Raw genomic sequence first — 18,842 nt, 5'->3', positions numbered from 1 at the left:
CAGATAAGGGGTCCTTTAAAAGTGCTCCTTTCTGTAAAGACCAGTATTTTTGATTGAACATTTCATGAATTCATTGGCAGAGTATTTTGTTGTAAGCCTCCTGGACAGATAACCTATGATACCAAAGATGTTACAACTTTTCTTTTTGTTCAAATATACTAATTGCTAATTGTAACTCTGATTGAGTCTTTGGCTTCCACCAGCCAGATCTGTTTTTCTCTTGACACTTCCTTGGGGTTCTTTCTGGAGGTTATTAATAGGCATGGAAGCATGGCTTTCCAAATAGCATCAATAACTGTTAGAAGACTGGGGGTGGGAGGAGGAGATAATATGTCAATTTCTGACTTGTAGAAGATGTATTTTCAAGCTACAGAAGCTGTCTCAGAGGTCACTGGGGATGGCTCTGGGCAGATCGGCTGGTATCTGCAACTAGAGCTCCATGCGGTCCTTTCCAAATGGGATATTGTCCACCAGGGAGTTGTCTGGTATACCCGGAGTCTGCCAGCCGACTTTTTGTTTGGCTGCTTCTCTTGGATGACACCTTGGAAAACTGAAATCCAAGTTACAAAGGAGATCTTTTCATTTATCTCAAATACCTGGTTGCTACTATATTAAATTGAGAATGAGGAGTATTACCCTCCCCCAGTCATCTCCTTGCCAGGGTGTATACAATTCCTTAAACCTCCCCTCCCTCTCCCCACCTGAACCAAAGCATAGCATAGACTAAGAGGTTAAAGTTACCGTGTCTTAATTGATATTGAGTGCCCAGTATGTGCCAGGCATGGCGATGTAGCCATGAGTTAGGTAGAATTTTTACTCTCGTGTTAAATGTTAAATATATATATATACATATATATATATATATATATATATATATATATATATACATACATATATATATATATGTAATGTTTATTTTTTACTCTTGTGTTAAATACATATATATATATGTGTGTAATGTTTATTTTTTACTCTTGGGCTAAATACATATATATATGTGTAATATATAATATATACATATATGTAATGTTTATTTATTTTTGACAGAGCACAAGCAGGGAGGGCAGGGGTAGAGAGAGAGGGAGACAAAATCTGAAGCAGGCTTCAGGCTCTGAGCTGTCAGCACAGAGCCCAGTGTGGGGCTCGAACTCATGAGCCGTGAGATTATGACCTGAGCCAAAGTCGGACGCTCAACCCACTGAGCTACCCAGGTGCCCCACTACTTATATTTTGATAAGTGGGGGAAGGAGGGATGGGAGGGGGGGAACATAATAACGTGAACTAATAAAGCAGCAAAATAGATTTCACAGTGCTAAGTGCTAGGAGAAAATTTGGCAGGGTAATATAATGTAGGGGCGAGGGCGGGAAGGTCTGAGGTGGGAATAGGCTTGAGTGTGTAGGTAGTATGGATGGGAAGGAAGGTTCTGGTCAGGCTGGCATATAAAGGGTGGGTTTATTTGAGGTTTTATTGTTTCTTTTTTGTTTTTGTTTTTTTACCTCCACAGAAATATGCTCTAGTGTCTCCAATGTAAAAAAAAAAAAAAATGAGAGAGAGATACCTCCTTGGTACTGGTGTCTCTTTTATTTCATCCTAGCCTTCCCTCCAGCCTTCAAATTATTATAGGTTAATCATATTAGCCTTAGAATTGGGACAGTTTTATCAGACAGTAGTTGCCTGAAACACCATTTGTCCAGTAATGGGTACAAAAGTCTGCACTATTAGGTGAAAGGGGAAACTTCAGGCATAGTTAGAAATGAGAAGACAGAGGGTCGAGGCAGCATCTGACTGAGGATTTAAGGAGGAAGTGGGATTTTAGATGGACTCCACAGTTGGGCATCCACAAGTTTTGTCTCGGGCCAGTGGTGGGGGGAGGGACTAGGGATAACAGGGTCCTTCCTACCACTGGGTAAAAAAAAGGAAAAATCGTTCCAGTCATAGTATGTGAACTAGAGGGAGAGGCATGAGCCCTGAGCTACCTAGGAGAATATAACAAAACAGCTGGGAGTTGATGGGGTCCTGTAAGTTGAAACAAAGCAGGAGAGCCATGGCTATTTGATACACAGGGAACGAAGTGGAAAATGAGGGACAGTTTCCATGCAGTCAAGCGTGTTGAAATAAAACCTAGTCTTTGGATACCAGTAAGGCGTGCAGTGGGTGATCACAACATCAAAATCTCAGAAGCTTTGCTTAGTATTATCTGTAAATTGGGTAGGGGTGCAGCAAAGTCAGTTTCGTCCTGTATACATTTAAAATAAATTTACTGGGGACTCTTTGGTTCTTACATGCTAGCCTAACTTAAACCTTTCACTTTTCATTCAATGAAGGCTCATCTTCCCCACCCCCCAAAGCCCGTTCAGATTATATTGTTCTTTTCCCCTCCTTTCCAAGCCTTATCTTGGGTCCATCTGTCACAGCTGGAATGTTTGTAGTGTAACTCTTTCAGTCAAAACCCTTTCTTTCCTGAAATAATCTGTAATTATTTCCTCTAACTACAGGATGGACTGATCCAGGGGCTGGGTTTCAGTTCTATAGGACTTGTCCAAGAAGCTATTTGTATTCATCTATCGCGGAAGATCAAATTACATGCTAATATTCTGAAAGTAACATCCCACCAGAAACCCTCCAGCAGCAGTGAAGTCTATATAAAACCAAGCCCTGGCAACTTACACATTGCCAGTTCAGACACAGTGTGGTGTTAAATATATTTCACAGGTCATTTGTGAACTGGAGAAAAGTCCCTGACTTATATGGTATGATGGCTTCGGGTTAGCTTTTTTTTTTTTTTTTTTTTCTTCCCAGCGTAACTGACAGCCCTCTTTTCACCCCTTCCACAGGTCCAGGTAGTTGCAAGCAAGCTGTCCTTGGGTTGTCTCTCTGCCTGTTGAGCATAGAAGAGACAGAATTGTTGGTACATAATGGATGATTTTTGTCCTACTTGGGGGTGGTTGTTTTAAGTATACCCTCCTGCAAAGTTTTATGTCCAGAATTTGTCTTACTACTAACTCTGTCCCAAATGTGCCTGGCTTACACTAATTTCTGCTTTCATATTGAGATGTGAGCTACAGGAGAACCAGAGAGTGGATTGAGAGGTGGGAGATGGAAACCACTTGATGAACAGTATCAGAGTGGCTTGGTTTTCCTTTCACGTTTAGATCTTGTTTTCAGGAGTGCAGAGATAATCTGAGTTTGCAGAGCCTATGAAATTAATTTTGAGGTTAGAGCGACGGAAAGAGGGCATGATTGAAAGATGGTCCAAATAGCCGTGAGTAAAGATTATTTTCTAAGAGGAAAATCAAGATGGTTAAAGCACAGAATGTGTTGAAACTTGGATAAAATGTTAAGGATGACAAACACACATTGCTAAACTGTGGCTGGCTGGTTTAATGAAGGTTGTAAGTCATGGTTTAATAACACCTGAACTCTGGTCAGGTGGTCTTGGGTTTAATCTTGTGTCCTTTAGCAAGTTACTTCTACCCACTCATGTTCTTATCTGTAAAATGGGATTAATATGAGTATTATTTTAAGAGTGTTTAGGGGAGAGATTGAATGAGACAGTGCATATGATCTCTAAGCACAGTGTCTGACTAGTTAGTATGTGCCACTACTGTTAGGGTGAGAACTATGTAATGTTAACAGATAACAAGAGAAAACAGAATTACTCTTGCTCCTTTTCCTGCTCTGCCTCTACCTTTTATATTAAAGAGACTGAATTTGTTTTCCTAATGGAAGGCATGGCAGAGACCAATAAAGAAATACAAAGAAAAAAACTGGAAAAGTAGTGACAACCCTCACCAGTGATGAGAGAACAACCGCATGTAGATGGTGTAAAAGTTATTCAAAATTGGGAGAGGTGGGTGTACAACCTCGGCTTTTAAGATTCTTTCTAACTTGGAGATTGTTAGAAGATGAATTGAGGAGAGTATCAAGAAAGTCCCTATTAAGTAAGTACTCAGTAAATTATGTGTTGAACAAATGGACAGACCAAATGAGTTTAGACTGGTCCAGACAATGAACATTTTGTAGACCTTTCTGATGGGAAAGTATCTTAATTCACCTTACAATTTTCCTTCATCTCCAACATCGCAGATAACAAGCTGTTTGCTGTCCTTAAGTCTAGGTTTTAGGAATATCCTTTGTTCTAATAGTGGATTAGCAACTAGATTGCTTAATATGAGTTCCAAAAATTGAATATAGAAGTGTATTATACTCTTGTTTATTCTGTGATCAATATCAAAGCGTTTTGTGATTTTGGGGGGAGAGGAGTTAATGTATTACAATGTGTCTCTGGCTCCTGTCCAGCTGTAAAATTGTGATGCGTAAAACAAGTGCCACACTTGGTCTCAAGCCCACACGTGTTCAAAATTGAGCTCTTTGACTGGATATGTCTGATCTATAAATGGAGTTTAAAAAGTACCAGGGGATTTTGAAAGCGGATCTGTTCTGCCGTGGTGATATACCTGTTTGTAGCAGAAAAATCATGGGGCTGTTCCTTCTCCTAACTAAGAGAGTAGTCCTGAGACATTGTAAGAGATGGTGCTGATTTAAAGAGGGTACCTTAGTTAACATGGGTGGGTCCTTAAACTTTTTCTGAATAGCTCTTTCCCTTGTGTCTAAAGGAAAGACAGATCAATTACTAGGGATAGAAGACCTTATCCAAGAAAAGAGAGGAGATGACATATACTGGAGGCAAAAATTTATACTCTGTACCCTTCAGATAATAAACTGGAATCCCCAGTAGTCTATGATTTTTCAGTTAGCTAACCGTAGAACATTGCATGTGGATTTTGGTTCAACCAAAGTAGATGAACAGTTGAGTACCTTCTTATCACAGGTTTTATGTCACATGTAAAAAATATTTAGTTGTGTACATAAAGTATTCTTCCTACATTCCAAAACAAAAGTCTAATGCCTTCTTCCTTGACCATTAGACTTGTTGACTTCTTTGATGATAGAGAAAAGTTAATGAGATTTCTAAAGCTATAGAACAGTAACATTTTTGTCATGTATTGGGTAAATGCTTATCCTAAAATATCAGGTACCATCTGCTTGTCTGGTATGGTGGAAAGAATGAACATTTAAAAGAGTAGGGCAATGATTCTCAGAGTGTCCAGAATCTCGTGGAGTCTCTGTGATGTTCTCAGTGGTTCCAAGAGGTCCTTCCAAGAGTGTTTATATATCAATCATCTCTCTGATTCCTCTGATCCATATGTGCAAGGTTGTATTTTCTATATGTACTTCAACAAGTACAACATGGCATAGCAGATTGAATGCAGAATTATATAAGAGAATCCAGTTGTTTTCTACTAAGCCAAACATAGAGATTTGCAAAAATGGAAAATAATGCCACTTTTCTTACTACCTTTTTTTGGACAGGGTAGTATGTTTATTGTTATTTTATTTCTATTTTTTAAACAATTATTTGATTATTTCTTTTGAGAGAGAGGGACAGAGAGAGAGAGAGAAGGTGTGCGCATGAATGGGGGAGGGGCATAGAGAGAGAAAGAGAGAGGATCTCACCTGGGTTGTGCATGGTCAGCCTAGAGACCAACACAGGGCTCAGTCTCGCAAACTGTGAGATCATGACCTGAACCGAAATCAAGAGTTGGACCCTTAACTGACTGAATCACCTTTGCACTCCAGCATGTTTAATGTTATTTTAAAACAAATACAGTATTAAAAAATTCTTCAGTTTAAATTTCTAATAGAGTAAATATTGATAGATAAAGCTCACATTGACAAGCTCCTTAAGGGGCTCAATACTTTTCAAGACTGTAAAGTTATTTTGAGACCAAAAAGTGTGAAAGCCAGTGGAGTGAGGCATCCCCAAACTGTTGAATTATTGTTCCTCTCTTTTTCCACTACCAGTCCCTCTTTTTTGCCAACCTACATCTGAAACTTCATACGCCGAAATACTTGAGAGCAGGATAATTGAAAATTTACCTTTAAAAACGATATTTTCTTTTCAGTGTATTTTAAAGTTGGGAATAGATCCTTGAGGCCTCAAGTTGGGACTTTGGGATACTGATTTTTTTTTATAATTAAAATATGACCAGGGAATTTATTCCAGAACATTCTCCTTTCTACATTCTTTTCCCCTTTCCTTTTAGATGTACTGTTTTTAATAGCTGAATTCACTGGTTAGCAGAGACACTCCAGACACTGAACAAAATGGCAACCAGTAGCGATGCTCATATTTTTTTCCAAAGATTTTTTTTTTCTTGTGGCAGGTTTGAGCTATCTATCCTATAAACAGACTACAATGGGAGATTAACTTTATAATTTTTTTTCCTGTTTTCCATTTATGAGCCTAATATCAATGTATTAATTTTGCTTGCATGATCATAATATGTTAAAATGTATTTTGGGGCATGGGCTTTTGTTCGCTTTGTGACAGGAAAAATTGCCAATGGTGATAGTCTTTTAATTTTAGTCTTTTAGGGTTTTTTTTTTTAATAGTAGAAAGATTCTTGATTTTGAAGTTTATTAACTGCTGACTTCTATTAGTACCCAAACTAAATGGTAGAGATTAAAGTCACAGAGATGATAAATATCTTAATCCTGTCATTTCTTTGCAGTGTGTATGTGCTTGTGTGTTGGGACTTGGGAGTGATAGCTAACTCTTTAGAATTTAAACTTAAATTGAGCTGATTATTTCAGGGAAATTTTGAATTTAGTGATATTTAATGTGCATCTACTTGGTAGTGGTTAATAAAATTGACTGTAGAATTTGCTACCACAGAATCTACAGTCTAGTGAGGAGACAGATGTTCAAAAGCACACACGGGTATGAACACATAATTATTAATTATGATAAGTGCTGTAAATGAAAATTAACAAAGTGGTATATGAAAGTGTAATGAGGGCTGTGAGGGTTGAGGCAAGGACAGTCTAGAAGGAGGTGATAGTTGAGACTTGAAGGCTGAATAGGAATTAGCCAGGTTGGACTCTTAAAAAAAAGGGCCTACTCTTGAAGAGCATCATGTATACAAAGATAGGAAGCCGGCTGGTCAGAGTGCCTGGGAAAATGGATGGTTAGTTAGGGACCAGATGTGAGAAGGGAGAGGAGCATGGTTGGCAAGAATGTCCAGAGGTGAGTGAGTGGAGGGCTTCCCTGGGCTTTTTGTGCCTTATCGAAGTTCCACCTCTGCCTACCTTCAGCCTTCTTGGGTTTCTCCACCCTCTTTAACTCTTCTTTCTAGGCTGGCTGTGACCCAGCCTGGCTTTTTTCTTCACTTCTGAAATACGCATAAATTTGTAGGACTTCATGCTTGTCCTGGCTGTAGGGCCTCTGCGTAAGCTGAGAAGCTGTGCCTTTCTCCTTAAATGCAACCCTCCACCTCAAGGTGCTACCCACCCCAACACATGCACACGCACACACACACACACACACACACACGCGCGCGCGCGTGCGTGCGCATGCTTACACACTCATCCTTGTTCTGGTATCTTCTACTCATCTTTCTGATTCCTATTTAGATATAACCTTCCTGGGGAAGCTCTTCTACCCAGAAAATCTCAAGTTATTTTGTTAGCAGTCCTATTTAACCCATTTGTTTTTTTATAACTGGCACTTCATTTCGTTTTTAATTATAAAATCATTTGGATGACTATTTGATTATCACCATAGATGAAAGCTCCATGATAGTAAGGGCTATGTTTATATATCTTTATCATTTTAAGTTTCTAATGTCTAATACATGAGTAGACCCTTAATAGGTATTGAAAGAAGGAAGGAAGGAAAGGAGAATTGGGAATTCACAGATAAGAACAAGATAGTCCAGTGGTTTTCAAAGGCTTTTGAGGACATATCTCATCCATTAAAAATATTTTTAAGCATGTACCCTCACTGTGTGTGTTGCTTGTAAGTTTCATATAAAATAAAAACTATGTATGATATAATATACATAAAATAGAAATTTTAAAAAGACTGACAGTGAAATATTTAAGGTATTGTTAATGGTGATAACATTGTATTATTCAGGATAATGTTTACTGTTTATGATACTGGAAGCAAATCCATTTTCAAGTAGTTTTTAATTTTGAATTTGGGGAGCCTGCTTCTTGTCAGATTGAACTGAATATTAACTGCTTTTTTTCTAGTAAAGTGATTAACAAACAGCCACTAGGAATAGAGATATCAACTCCACCATTTTCTTATTCTTTCTGGTGCTTTCATTAATAATATACTCAATCTGTAGTTTTAGAACACTTGTAATCTGGGGAGGGCTTGTTTCATAACATACCTAAATTGACCCTCAGAAGTATAGTACATGGCTATACTCTAAGCAAATCATGTCCACATTTCTTTCTGGAAGACATCTTTTGAACTAGACTGTCAAAGGAACTGAGAGAGACACCAAATAAAGCCTCAAGTTATTTATCGCTCTTTTAGATTTTGCATAGGATACAAATTCTAGTCCCTGACTTCTCTTCTCATGGTTTGACTAAAAGATTTTTTGACTTTACCGTGATGTGAAAGTGATAAACATTCAGTAGAAACTGTACTTCGAATTTTGATCTTCGGGTTTGACTTAGAGATTTTTTTGACTTTGCCATGATGTGAAAGTGATAAACATTCAATAGAAACTGTACTTCGAATTTTGATCTTTGGATCCTTGGGTCTTTTCCTGGGCTACCAATATGTGGTATGACCCTCTCTCGTGACACCGGGCAGCAGCAGTGAGCTGCAGCTCCCAGCCACGCTGTCACAAGGGTGAACAACTGACACACCTACCACCATTCTGTTCCCCGAGAACCATTCTGTGTTTCACTTTCAGTACTGTATTCAATACATTACATGAGGTTTTCAATACCTTATTGTAAAACAGGCTTTGATAGGCTTTGCATTAGATAATTTTGCCCAACAGTAGGCTAATGTTAAGTGTTCTAAACACATTTAAGGTGGACTAGGTTGAACTCTGATGTTTGGTAGACTAAGTGTATTAAGTGCATTTTCCACTGCTGATATTTTCAACTTAGGATGGATTTATCAGGATGTAACCCCATTGTAATAAGAGTAAGATCTGTATTTTCATCCTGTAATTCAGTAAATGTTCTTGCATGACCCTAGGATCCCTGACCCTAGGGACAGGAAGGTTAGCGTTGGAGACTGACTTAGACAAGTAATTGATTTCAAGTGGTGTTAGCCCAGTGCTGGGTGCTAGAAGTGACTGCTGATGGAGAGGTGTTTCACCAAATGTTTACCTTTTGAGCTAGGTCATGAATGACAGGAGGAGGGGAGTAGGTACAAGAAGGGTAGAAGAGGACGCTTAGGGCCGTTGAGGCAGAGGCAACCAGCAGTGTGCTCCCCGTTCAAAGGCATGGAGACAAGATGGTGATGGAGGAGTCTGTATCTGGTTGTGATGACACTGGCAGCCACATGAGGCACTTATATGCCACAAATCAGGGGCTTGTCATAGAAAAGATCTTTGTGAACATGGACATAATAATAACAGTAAAAGAGGACACTGAAGTTTCATGTGCTTTAAAAAGTGTAAAAAGAAGGTACATTGCTTCTTCCTTACGTTGCTATTCCTTACATTGCTATTAGAGAAGGGGTGGACTGAAATATAATTATGGACCAATTGAGATGAGAGGGTGGTAAGATAAGATGGGGACGTGGAGAATGAACAGTCTGACCACCAACCAAAATTTTTGATTTTAATATGAACCAGAAGGTGTCCACTCCATACAGCTTAGATAGCAATAGGCTTTTGCTCTTTGCTTTGAGCTCTAAGTGTAAGATAGCACACTAACGTGTGCATTAAAGAACTTGACCAGTTTTCTTGTTTATTTACCATCCAGAAAATCACAACTAGTCAAAGGTTTAATTTTTAAAAATTATTTCTTGTACTAAAGAATTAGTATAACCAGACTCTTCATCATATTCCCCAAATTTTGCAGGAATTATTTAAGTTATTATTAAAAAGTTCTTTGTTGTAGTCCTTTGACTTAGAAAATTGAGCTTTTGCCAATTTAGGGCAATATCAACTTGAAACTCATATCTGGTATCTTACTTTCTCTTGATTATATAGTTTGATGTATTTCACATTTACATGATTTCTTCCTATCCTGGTTGTGTCTATCCTGCATTGCTTTGTCATAGATGAGGGATAAGTTGTAGGTTTTTTTTGTGTTGTTTTTGTTGTTGTGGTTGTTCCCCTTTTGGGCTGTGTGATGATGCTCTACCTCTAATTCTTTTAAAGTAGAAGTAAGGTTCAAAAATTATGCTTGAATTATTCAGTCACTTAATCTTTAACATCATGTTACAACAGTCTATTCATATTTCTCAGAGGTTTTAAATTTAGTGCCAATTTTGCATTTCATAGGATAAGATAAAATTCTAGCTTAAAATTCTTTGAGAATGCTTAGCCTTCTAGCTGGGAATTTTTTATGTCCTTATTGAGTTGCCTCTAAGAGGGTAGACCCTCTGGACTCAGAGAAAGTCGCAGCTGCCTTAGAGTGGCCACCAGTGGGAGGTAAATCTGATTAACTCCTTAAGATGATTTGTTTAGAAATACGTAAAGGGTATATGTTTAAATTTACCAAGAAATAAGGCGACATATGTGAGGGGGATTTGTAAGAAAGGCCTTGAATGGCAGTTTGAAGATAGTATGCTTAATTTAATTTGTCATCCTACGGTTAAATTTTTTGTTTTACTTATATGTCTTATTTTTCCTCCACAGTTGTACAATGGTAGATGGAGTGATGATTCTTCCTGTGCTAATGATGATTGCTTTCCCTTCCCCTAGTATGGAAGGTAAGTGTCTCACAGCTGTTTGGAGTAGGGTAAGTTTCTGTGTAGTGTTTGGCTCTCTGTGAACTAGGTTGTTCTTAATCCTGTCACACTTCATACTCCTCCATTCTCCCCCTTTGTTAAGACTTTATTTTTTTAAAGTCATGTTTTTGGTTCACAGCAAAATTGAGAGGAAGGTATAGAGAGTGCTCATATACCCTTTGCCCCCACACATTCGGACCCTTCCCCATCACCAACATCCCCCCACCAAAGTGGTACACTTGTTATAACTGACGGACCTACACTGACACGTCATATTTATCCAAGTCCGTAGTTTACGTTAGGGTTCACTCTTGGTGTTATGCATTCTGTGGGTTTGGACAGATGTATAATGACATGTATCCACCATTATAGTATCATACAGAGTATTTCATTGTCCTAAAAACCCCCTGTGCTCCACCTGTTCATTCCTTCCCCCCACCCTCCTTACCACTAGCAACCACTGATCTTTTTACTGCCTTCATAGTTTTATCTTTTCCAGAATGTCATATAGTTGGAATCGTACGATATGTAGTCTTTTTCGGATTGGCTTCATTCACTTGTGAGTAGGCATTTAAGGTTCCTCTGTGTCTTTTCATGGCTCATTTCTTTTAGCAGTGAATAATATTCCATTGTCTGGATGTACCACAGTTTTATTTATCCATGGACCTACTGAAGGGATACATCGGATGCTTCTGGGTTTTGGCAGTTAGGAATAAAGTTGCTCTAAACATCCGTGTGCAGGTTGTGTGTGGACAAAAGTTTCCAGCTCCTTTGGGTAAATACCAAGGTTTGTGATTACTGGATTTTATGGTAGAGTATGTTCAGTTTTATAAGAAGCCTCTAAATTGTCTTTCAAAGTGACTCTACCATTTGCATTCCCACCAACAATGAATGAGAGAGAGTTCCTGTTGCTCCAGTTCCTCAGCAGCATTTGGTGTTGTCATTGATTCTGGATTTTGGCCACTCTAATAGGCGTGTAGCGGTATCTCGTTGTTGTTTTAATTTGCATTTTCCTGATGACATCTGACGTGGAGCATATGCTTTTATATGCTTATTTGCCATCTTTCTATCTTCTTTGGTGAGGTAGCGGTTAAGATCTTTGGCCCAATTTTTAATCAGGTTGTTCGTTTGCTTATTTTTGAGTTGTAAGAGTTCTTTGCACATTTTGAATAACAGTCTTTTATCACGTGTGTCTTTTGCGCATATTTTCTCCCATTCTGTCACTTGCTTTTTCATTCTCTTGATGTTGTCTTTCACAGAGCAGAAGTTTTAAATTTTAATGAAGTCCAGTTTATTATTTCTTTCATAGATTGTGCCTCTGAAAAATTATTGCCGTACCCAAGGTCATCTGGATTTTCTCCTATGTTTATCCAATAATATTACATTATGTAATACTACGTAATGGGCTTTACATTAAGTTTCTGTTGGACAGTGCCGTTGTAACCAATTTAGGTATCTATAGTCTAGATTCTGTTCTAAGCAGTGTTAAAAACATTTCAATAATGCTACAGTACCGAGAAATTATAAATTAAGATGTAAATATATAAGATAAGATATAAATTAAGGATCCCCTGTGGTAAGTTGAAAAGAATTGGAGGTGTTTAAATCAGAGGAAAGGTTGGGTCCTAAGTTGTAAGAATTAGTAAGAATTGGATTGGAAAAATTTGATGGTAGTTCAAATTTTTAACAGTCAAATTTTACCAGTCTTTCTCACCTGGGAGTTATTTTACTCTCCAAGGAATATTTGACAATATCTGGAGACCCAACAGGAAAACAGGAATTTTCCTCCTGTATGTAATTGCTACACTATGGTAACTAGGAAAAAAAAAATCTACAGAATGTAGTGGCACAAAGTCCCTCCAAATTCCATTCCCTTCCCTAGATATAGTATCAGTTTCGTATGGTATTAAGCAGTTCTTACTGGTTTCATTTGATATCATGGGTGGGCCTGTGGTTGTGGGTATGTAGTATGAAGAGAGAAGAAGTGGAGAAAGAATAGAGAAGAAAGAAGGAGAAAAGGGTGTTTATGAGTCAGTATTAACAACCATGTCATGGGTTGTTTTTTCCTGCTTTTAGCTCTTGAACTGCCCAAAGAATCCAGCAGATGACCCCCTAAAGCCCCAGTGCAGATATGTCATGAAACAAGTCAGTCTGGCTGAAATGGAAACGGATTGCCCCTGAAGTCCTGCTCTTTAACATATCACCACCACTAGGATGTTTACAAGGAAGGAAAAGGACTCTTTATTCTTTAGTTGCAATAGCTTTTTTTTTTTTTTAACCAGAATATCCAGTGCCTGCTACAGCCTAGAGTGCTCTAATCCTAATAACAGTTGCCTTAGTCCTGTCTTCCCTTCATGACTCAACTCCTTGTTAACTGTCAATAGCATATTCTGTGAAAAGACTCTTTGTTTTTGTATATTTACTAGGAATTAAAAAAAAAAAAACCTACACTGAGAACCCTTGATTGTAATGTACTCTAATATATTCAACATTAGTCATAAAGCAAATGTTAAGTACAAAATATTTCACCAAAAGAGGTAAATAATAGGGCAGATAACTAAAATCTTTATACTAGCTCCAAAGATTGTTGAGTGCAGACCTTTAGACTACCAAGTTTAAAAGGAAATAGAACCATGTTTGATGTTTGCAAAGTAGCTATGGCACCTGATTGTGCTTCAGTGGAGCTAGATGGCATTAGTGGGGCATAAATAAGAAAGTCATAGGGATTTTATTCCCATATATTTTGTTGGGTAGTGTACTCTTTTTAGTTCATTGAAAACAACAACAACAACAACAACAACAACAACAACTTTCCCTTTGTCTCCCAAATTACTCCCACATGTTTCTTAAATATTGATTGGAAATAGTGTGCACTTCAAATAATAGGTCCCCAATAGTGATTTTGGTAGAGTTTGGTTACTATGAGTGTACTTTAGAATATTTCTCAAGTTGTATGGAATCCTAAATACTCCATGTCAAAAAAGACTAAATAGGTCTGGAAAATACTGCTTACTATAACTATCTCCTTGATGATCATAGGCAATACTTATTGAGTGGTGGCTAATATATGCCAAATGTTTTATATGAGTTATTTCCCATAATTCTCATGATTACCCTGATGAGATAGGTTTTTGGGGATGTGCCTTTGAATTGGTTAAAACTCTCGCTCAGGATTACACAGCCAACAAAAAGGTATAATATACTTTAAGGAATGGTATTCAAGAGCTTCAATCATTATCAACCTTCTTCAGAATATTGCTTTTTTTTTTCTGTACCTTAAATTAGCTACGTCCACACTGACATTATATCTGATGCATGCTAGACTCCCCCTCAGTCCAGTCTGTTTGAGAGCTGAGATGAGAGCAAATGATCAGGCTCCTTTACCTGGGTTTATGTTTTTTTATTTCTCATCTCTCATACCAATATTCATTTTTCATGTTCATTATATACACAACTCTAGCTGCAGGAAGAGTTTTATTTGCTCTCACCGAGAAGAGCACTTGAGTCCTAATTATCCGTATATCCTTCCTATCCCTTCCCATTAATAAGACTAATCATGCTCTAATACTGCTATTATGCCACTGGGGAGAAGTCCATTTTTGTTCCAGAACCTCCATGTTTGGCTTTCCCTTTGTCCCTGAGAGCATTTGCAGGTGACGTCCATGACACAAATACTTAAAATGGAATACTGCTTCAGAAATATTTCTAAGCTAAGATGACCCACATTTTATCAAATTTGCAAGCCATAGTTAGATTTTATTATAGCAGGGAGCACTGGACTTTTGCAGAGGTTTGTTGCAAGAGGTTTTGGCCTGTTCTAGAGAAGATTGCTAAGTTCTAAATTAGTTTGTGGGCTGAGTTGATTTTATTATTTCCAAAGCCATCACCACTCAAGACTTCCCAGCCCAATTACCCAATGAGGGAAGGAAAGGGATAACTTCAATGGACTTTTTGTTAGGGTCCACAAAGGTGCCCCTCTTTGCGACTGTAGAAGAAGAATAGAATAAGCCTTTCTTTGAATTTCTCATTATTGAAGATTCAGGAAGTTCTTGAAGGGGCGAGTGAATGTAAGAGAAATGTCTTTATTAAATTTGTTGCTCTCATTTCTCATTAACTTATCCCTTTTCAGAATAAAATCTTTTTCACTGACACATCATCAAATGAGAGACTTTTTGGGGAGAGAGATGAGAAATATTGAGCTATTGTTTGCCACTCATTACTAGGACCTAAAGTGTAAATATCTGATCGAAGTGCACACTTTTAAGATACTGTTTCTTTATTGTCAGATTTTCTTCTCTAACAGACTGGTGGTGTGTTAGTTGATGTCAGGTGAACTACGACAAAGTTTCCTTTTAGTTTTTTCTTCTTAGGAGATGTTTGTTTTGGCTGTGGGTGAACTGAAGCCACATCCATTTTTTTTTCCCCAGTGGACATTATAAAATGTTCATATTTAGTGCATTTATATGAGAGGAGGGTAGCAGCAGTAGGAGGTGGAGAAGACTCTAAAAATTCGATCTAAGTCAAATACTGAACAGATGTGAAAACAAATCGAAGACCCACGCTCATGAAACGATTTCCTTGTGGTCGGCAGTGAGCGGGCAGCGCAATAGCTTCTCGGCTTCTCTTTTTATGAAGATAGGTCTCAAGAATGAGAAGATGGTTGCCATCTCCTCTTTATGGAAAAACTTGCGAAGCAGGAAATTTGTAGATGTGTCAAATATGCAACTTTAGCTCTTGGAAAGAAGCAAACACCAAGGAAAATAAGACATAATAAAAAATTACTTTGTAACTCCCAAAACGCTATTAGCCCGTCCTCAGGAAGTTCCTTCTGCAGCCCAGCATGACCTCAGGCAAGCTTCCACAGATAATGATTATATGGAATAGTCATAATTACTCAGGACTCATGTCAAGTCCAAGATCATGTAAGACACAGGGCGGAGTGACTTTCAAACTTTTCACTGTGACTCACAGTAAGAAACATTTTAGCGTTGGACCCAGCGCATCTACATTTAGAAACGTTTTAGAGTAGGACCCACACACATCTGAAACACAAAATTCGTGCAAAAACAGCAGCTACTCTTACTATGTTTAACGTACTCCCATTTCTTCTCTTTTTTATTCCATTCGGCTTTATTTTAATTTAAAAAGAAAAAAAAAGAGGCCTTGTTTTCAACCACAAAATCGATTTCCCTGCCCACGAATGGTTCATGCCCCATGGTTTAAAAAGGTGACTCCAGTCTGCTCCTAGGAGCTCCCTGCCCGGAAGTGCCTGCTGCCCTCAGGTGAAAGCTCTGACCACCGACCTGTGCGTTCTCCAGCAGAGCTGGCCTGGGACCTTTTATTTTTTTCACGAGTTCATGAAGCCCTGACCATCCTCTCTGTCCGAGCCAGTAGTTTGACAGGAAGAGGGAAGTTTACATTTGTGCCTCCTCAGCCTTGGTCGTTAACACTGGAACAGCTGCTGCCTGATTCTAATCAGCTGAATCTGAGCTCTGCAGAGCAGGGTGTTTTCCTAGATCCACGGTAATGCTCCATCTAATTCTTTGTTATGGGTTAGAGCGGAGCACCGACCTTCGGAGGATATGAAATTTGGGGGATGTGGCCAGGAGGGAAGAAATAAGAGGAAGAATGAAATTTCTTTTGGGCAGGAGGTGGTGAAAATCACCTTAAGGAAACAAAAACAACCACCTCTGCCTGTAATCGAATGGTGATTTGGAGTGGGAGTGGCCTTACTTATTTAGTTAGTTAGTTAGTTGTATTTATTTCCCCTTCTACATTCTGGTACCTACACCAAGCTAGTTTGTATGAAAAAAAAGAATCGGATCCATTCAGAAAGGTTGTAAAGAATAGATAGGAAAACAAAAACAAAAACAAAAACCCATAGTCCAGTTTAGAATTGGACTCATCTGGTGTGTTTATAATACTACACACTGCCATGGTGAATTACATTGTCATGGCTTCTCTTTATCTTCAACATCGTGTCCTAATTCATCTGCTTCACAATGTCAGTTTTGCGAAGTGTTAGGGTAATTTTTGGTAGGTAAAAATGATGTGGTTAGTCAGAGAGTCTTCTGAAGGGAAGGCTCTTGGCCATGCAGAGGAAGCAGGCCTTTCTCAGGAGAGAGACAGAGTGAGACAGAGTGAGACTGTGTCATGAGCCATGTTCTTCGTCTTCACTGCGTGTGTGTGTGTGTGTGTGTGTGTGTGTGTGTGTGTGTGCGCGCGCATGCGCCCTTTATTTCACTTCTCAGGGTCTATTCCTGCAGTGGCGCGATGGAAACAGTGACAGGGTGGTTGTGAGGAGTTTATGGGGAGTACAAGCAAAGTGAGCCCTGGAGCGTAGGAAGCCAAGAGTTCGTGGTGCTCACCATCTTATCCCCAGTGTCGAAGACAGCGCCTGGCATATAACTGGTGCTCAGTGAATATTTGACAAATGAATGAATAAATAATGTTGGCTACAATACTAATTATTATAATATAAGAAAAAAAAAGAGGAGACAGGGACTGGTCTGGGCTGAGGAGATGAGAAGAGCACATCTTTCGAAGAATTTATTCTGAGTTTGGGAAAAAAGAATCAGTTGTAGCACAGTCTTACAATCTCCGACTGATTAATTAGCACGAGTATGCTGGTAGGCGCTGGTGATGTCAGCATAACTAGAAGTGGTTCCTTCTGTCAAGGAGTCACAGTCTGGTTGGATAAGGCAAAGGTTAAAGCACAGCACCGGGGATATCAACAGGAAGGACCTTCATATCACACTGGGCTGGGACTGGGGACAGCAGTCCAGGGAGCAGGAGTTTGGCAGGATGAACGGGCATTAGACCAGCAAAGGAAGGGCCGAGAAGGACTTCTGATGCAGAGACGGGCCCCACCCAGAGAAGTCGTGGAGGTGGGGGAAATGTGAGGGCACCACCTGCGCGGTCCAGCATGGCCAGCGCCGTCTTGAGAAGGGAGCCAGGTTGAGAGTTCAGGTCCTACTGGCCTGGCAGGGTCTGGGGTACTGAGGCCGTTGTTCCCTATCCTGAGGGGAGCGAGAGCCATTGAAAGATTAAGTAGGGGTGGTTTGCATTCGCAAAGATTTGTGCAGCGGAAGTGGATCACGGGGTACGGCAAGGCGAGAGGTACACGGGTGAGGAAAACTGGTTCTCCTGTGGTGGTGGACAGGCCCACATGCCGTAGTTTGGGAGGCCTCCCAACTGTGGCAACTTAATGGTGGCAAACAACAAAAACAAAACCTGAGTTCAAAGAGTAGACCTCTGTTACAGACCTTTGTTATTATTATTCACGAATAACAACTGCAGTGGCAACTGAGAATAACCTAATAATAATTCCACTGCTACTTTTATTATGCAAACAGAAGCCGGAGCTGCTGACTTTTCTAGCAACTTTTGCAGGACATTTAAATCCCTCTAGCTGGCCCTTTGTTCCTGTGTTGCCATGGAGTGTCAATAAGCCCAGCTCAGAATAACCCAGGCGGTGAAATGCGAGGTACAGCTTGCTCGCTGGCATGTTGGCTGGCCAGGTTATACTGTTTTCATCGCTCCCGTCTTGGGAGGAGCACTGGGCAGCTGGTTGCCCTGGCAGCTGTGAAAGGTGTACGTCTCTTGGCTGCCCGGAGTTTGAAATGCAACCCAGGCTTGCCTGCCTACTGAGCATGTGCGGCTCCCGATTGAGCTGATAGCAACTGAAAATAGCCCACTGAGCACCTGTCCCCTGTACACCAGCCCCTGGCCGACTGCCATTTAGGACAGTGGGGACTCAACTTGGTGGATAGGTGAGGGGCTGCGTGGATTTTAATGGTTCTTAGGAAGATCTTAGAAACTTTGGCCCTGGCTGAAAAGGAAGAAGAAGAAGAAAAAAAAAAAAGCAGCAGCCTCTTCTGAGCGGTACTCTTTGGCACGTCTGGGGTTAGTAGTGGTCACGGTGGCTGCATGATATACAGTATGTGCTGAAGACACCATACAGTTCTCTTTGCTCAGCCACAGTGTGGTCCAGTAGACTGAGAGAGAGGTATATGTTTTCTCTTGGAGATAATCGCTTTCCTGAAAAACTCCTGGAAGGTAGCC

At 39.6% G+C, this 18,842-nt stretch overlaps 1 protein-coding gene across 4 annotated transcripts in view; it reads left to right on the top strand.

The window, feature by feature from the left end:
• The window catches only part of ACVR1 (activin A receptor type 1), a 140,390-nt gene that overhangs the window by 62,896 nt on the left and 58,652 nt on the right, over positions 1-18,842 (top strand). For all 4 annotated transcript variants that reach the window (XM_023259334.2, XM_019838131.3, XM_019838129.3 and 1 more), the window contains exon 2: positions 10,687-10,760. In XM_023259334.2, the coding sequence (XP_023115102.1) occupies positions 10,694-10,760 (67 nt within the window). In that variant the 5' untranslated portion in view covers positions 10,687-10,693. The remainder of the gene's footprint in view (positions 1-10,686; positions 10,761-18,842) is intronic.

This window comes from Felis catus, chromosome C1 (genome assembly GCF_018350175.1).
Source record: "Felis catus isolate Fca126 chromosome C1, F.catus_Fca126_mat1.0, whole genome shotgun sequence".
Lineage (NCBI taxonomy): Eukaryota > Metazoa > Chordata > Mammalia > Carnivora > Felidae > Felis > Felis catus.
This window is presented reverse-complemented; position numbering and strand designations above follow the sequence as displayed.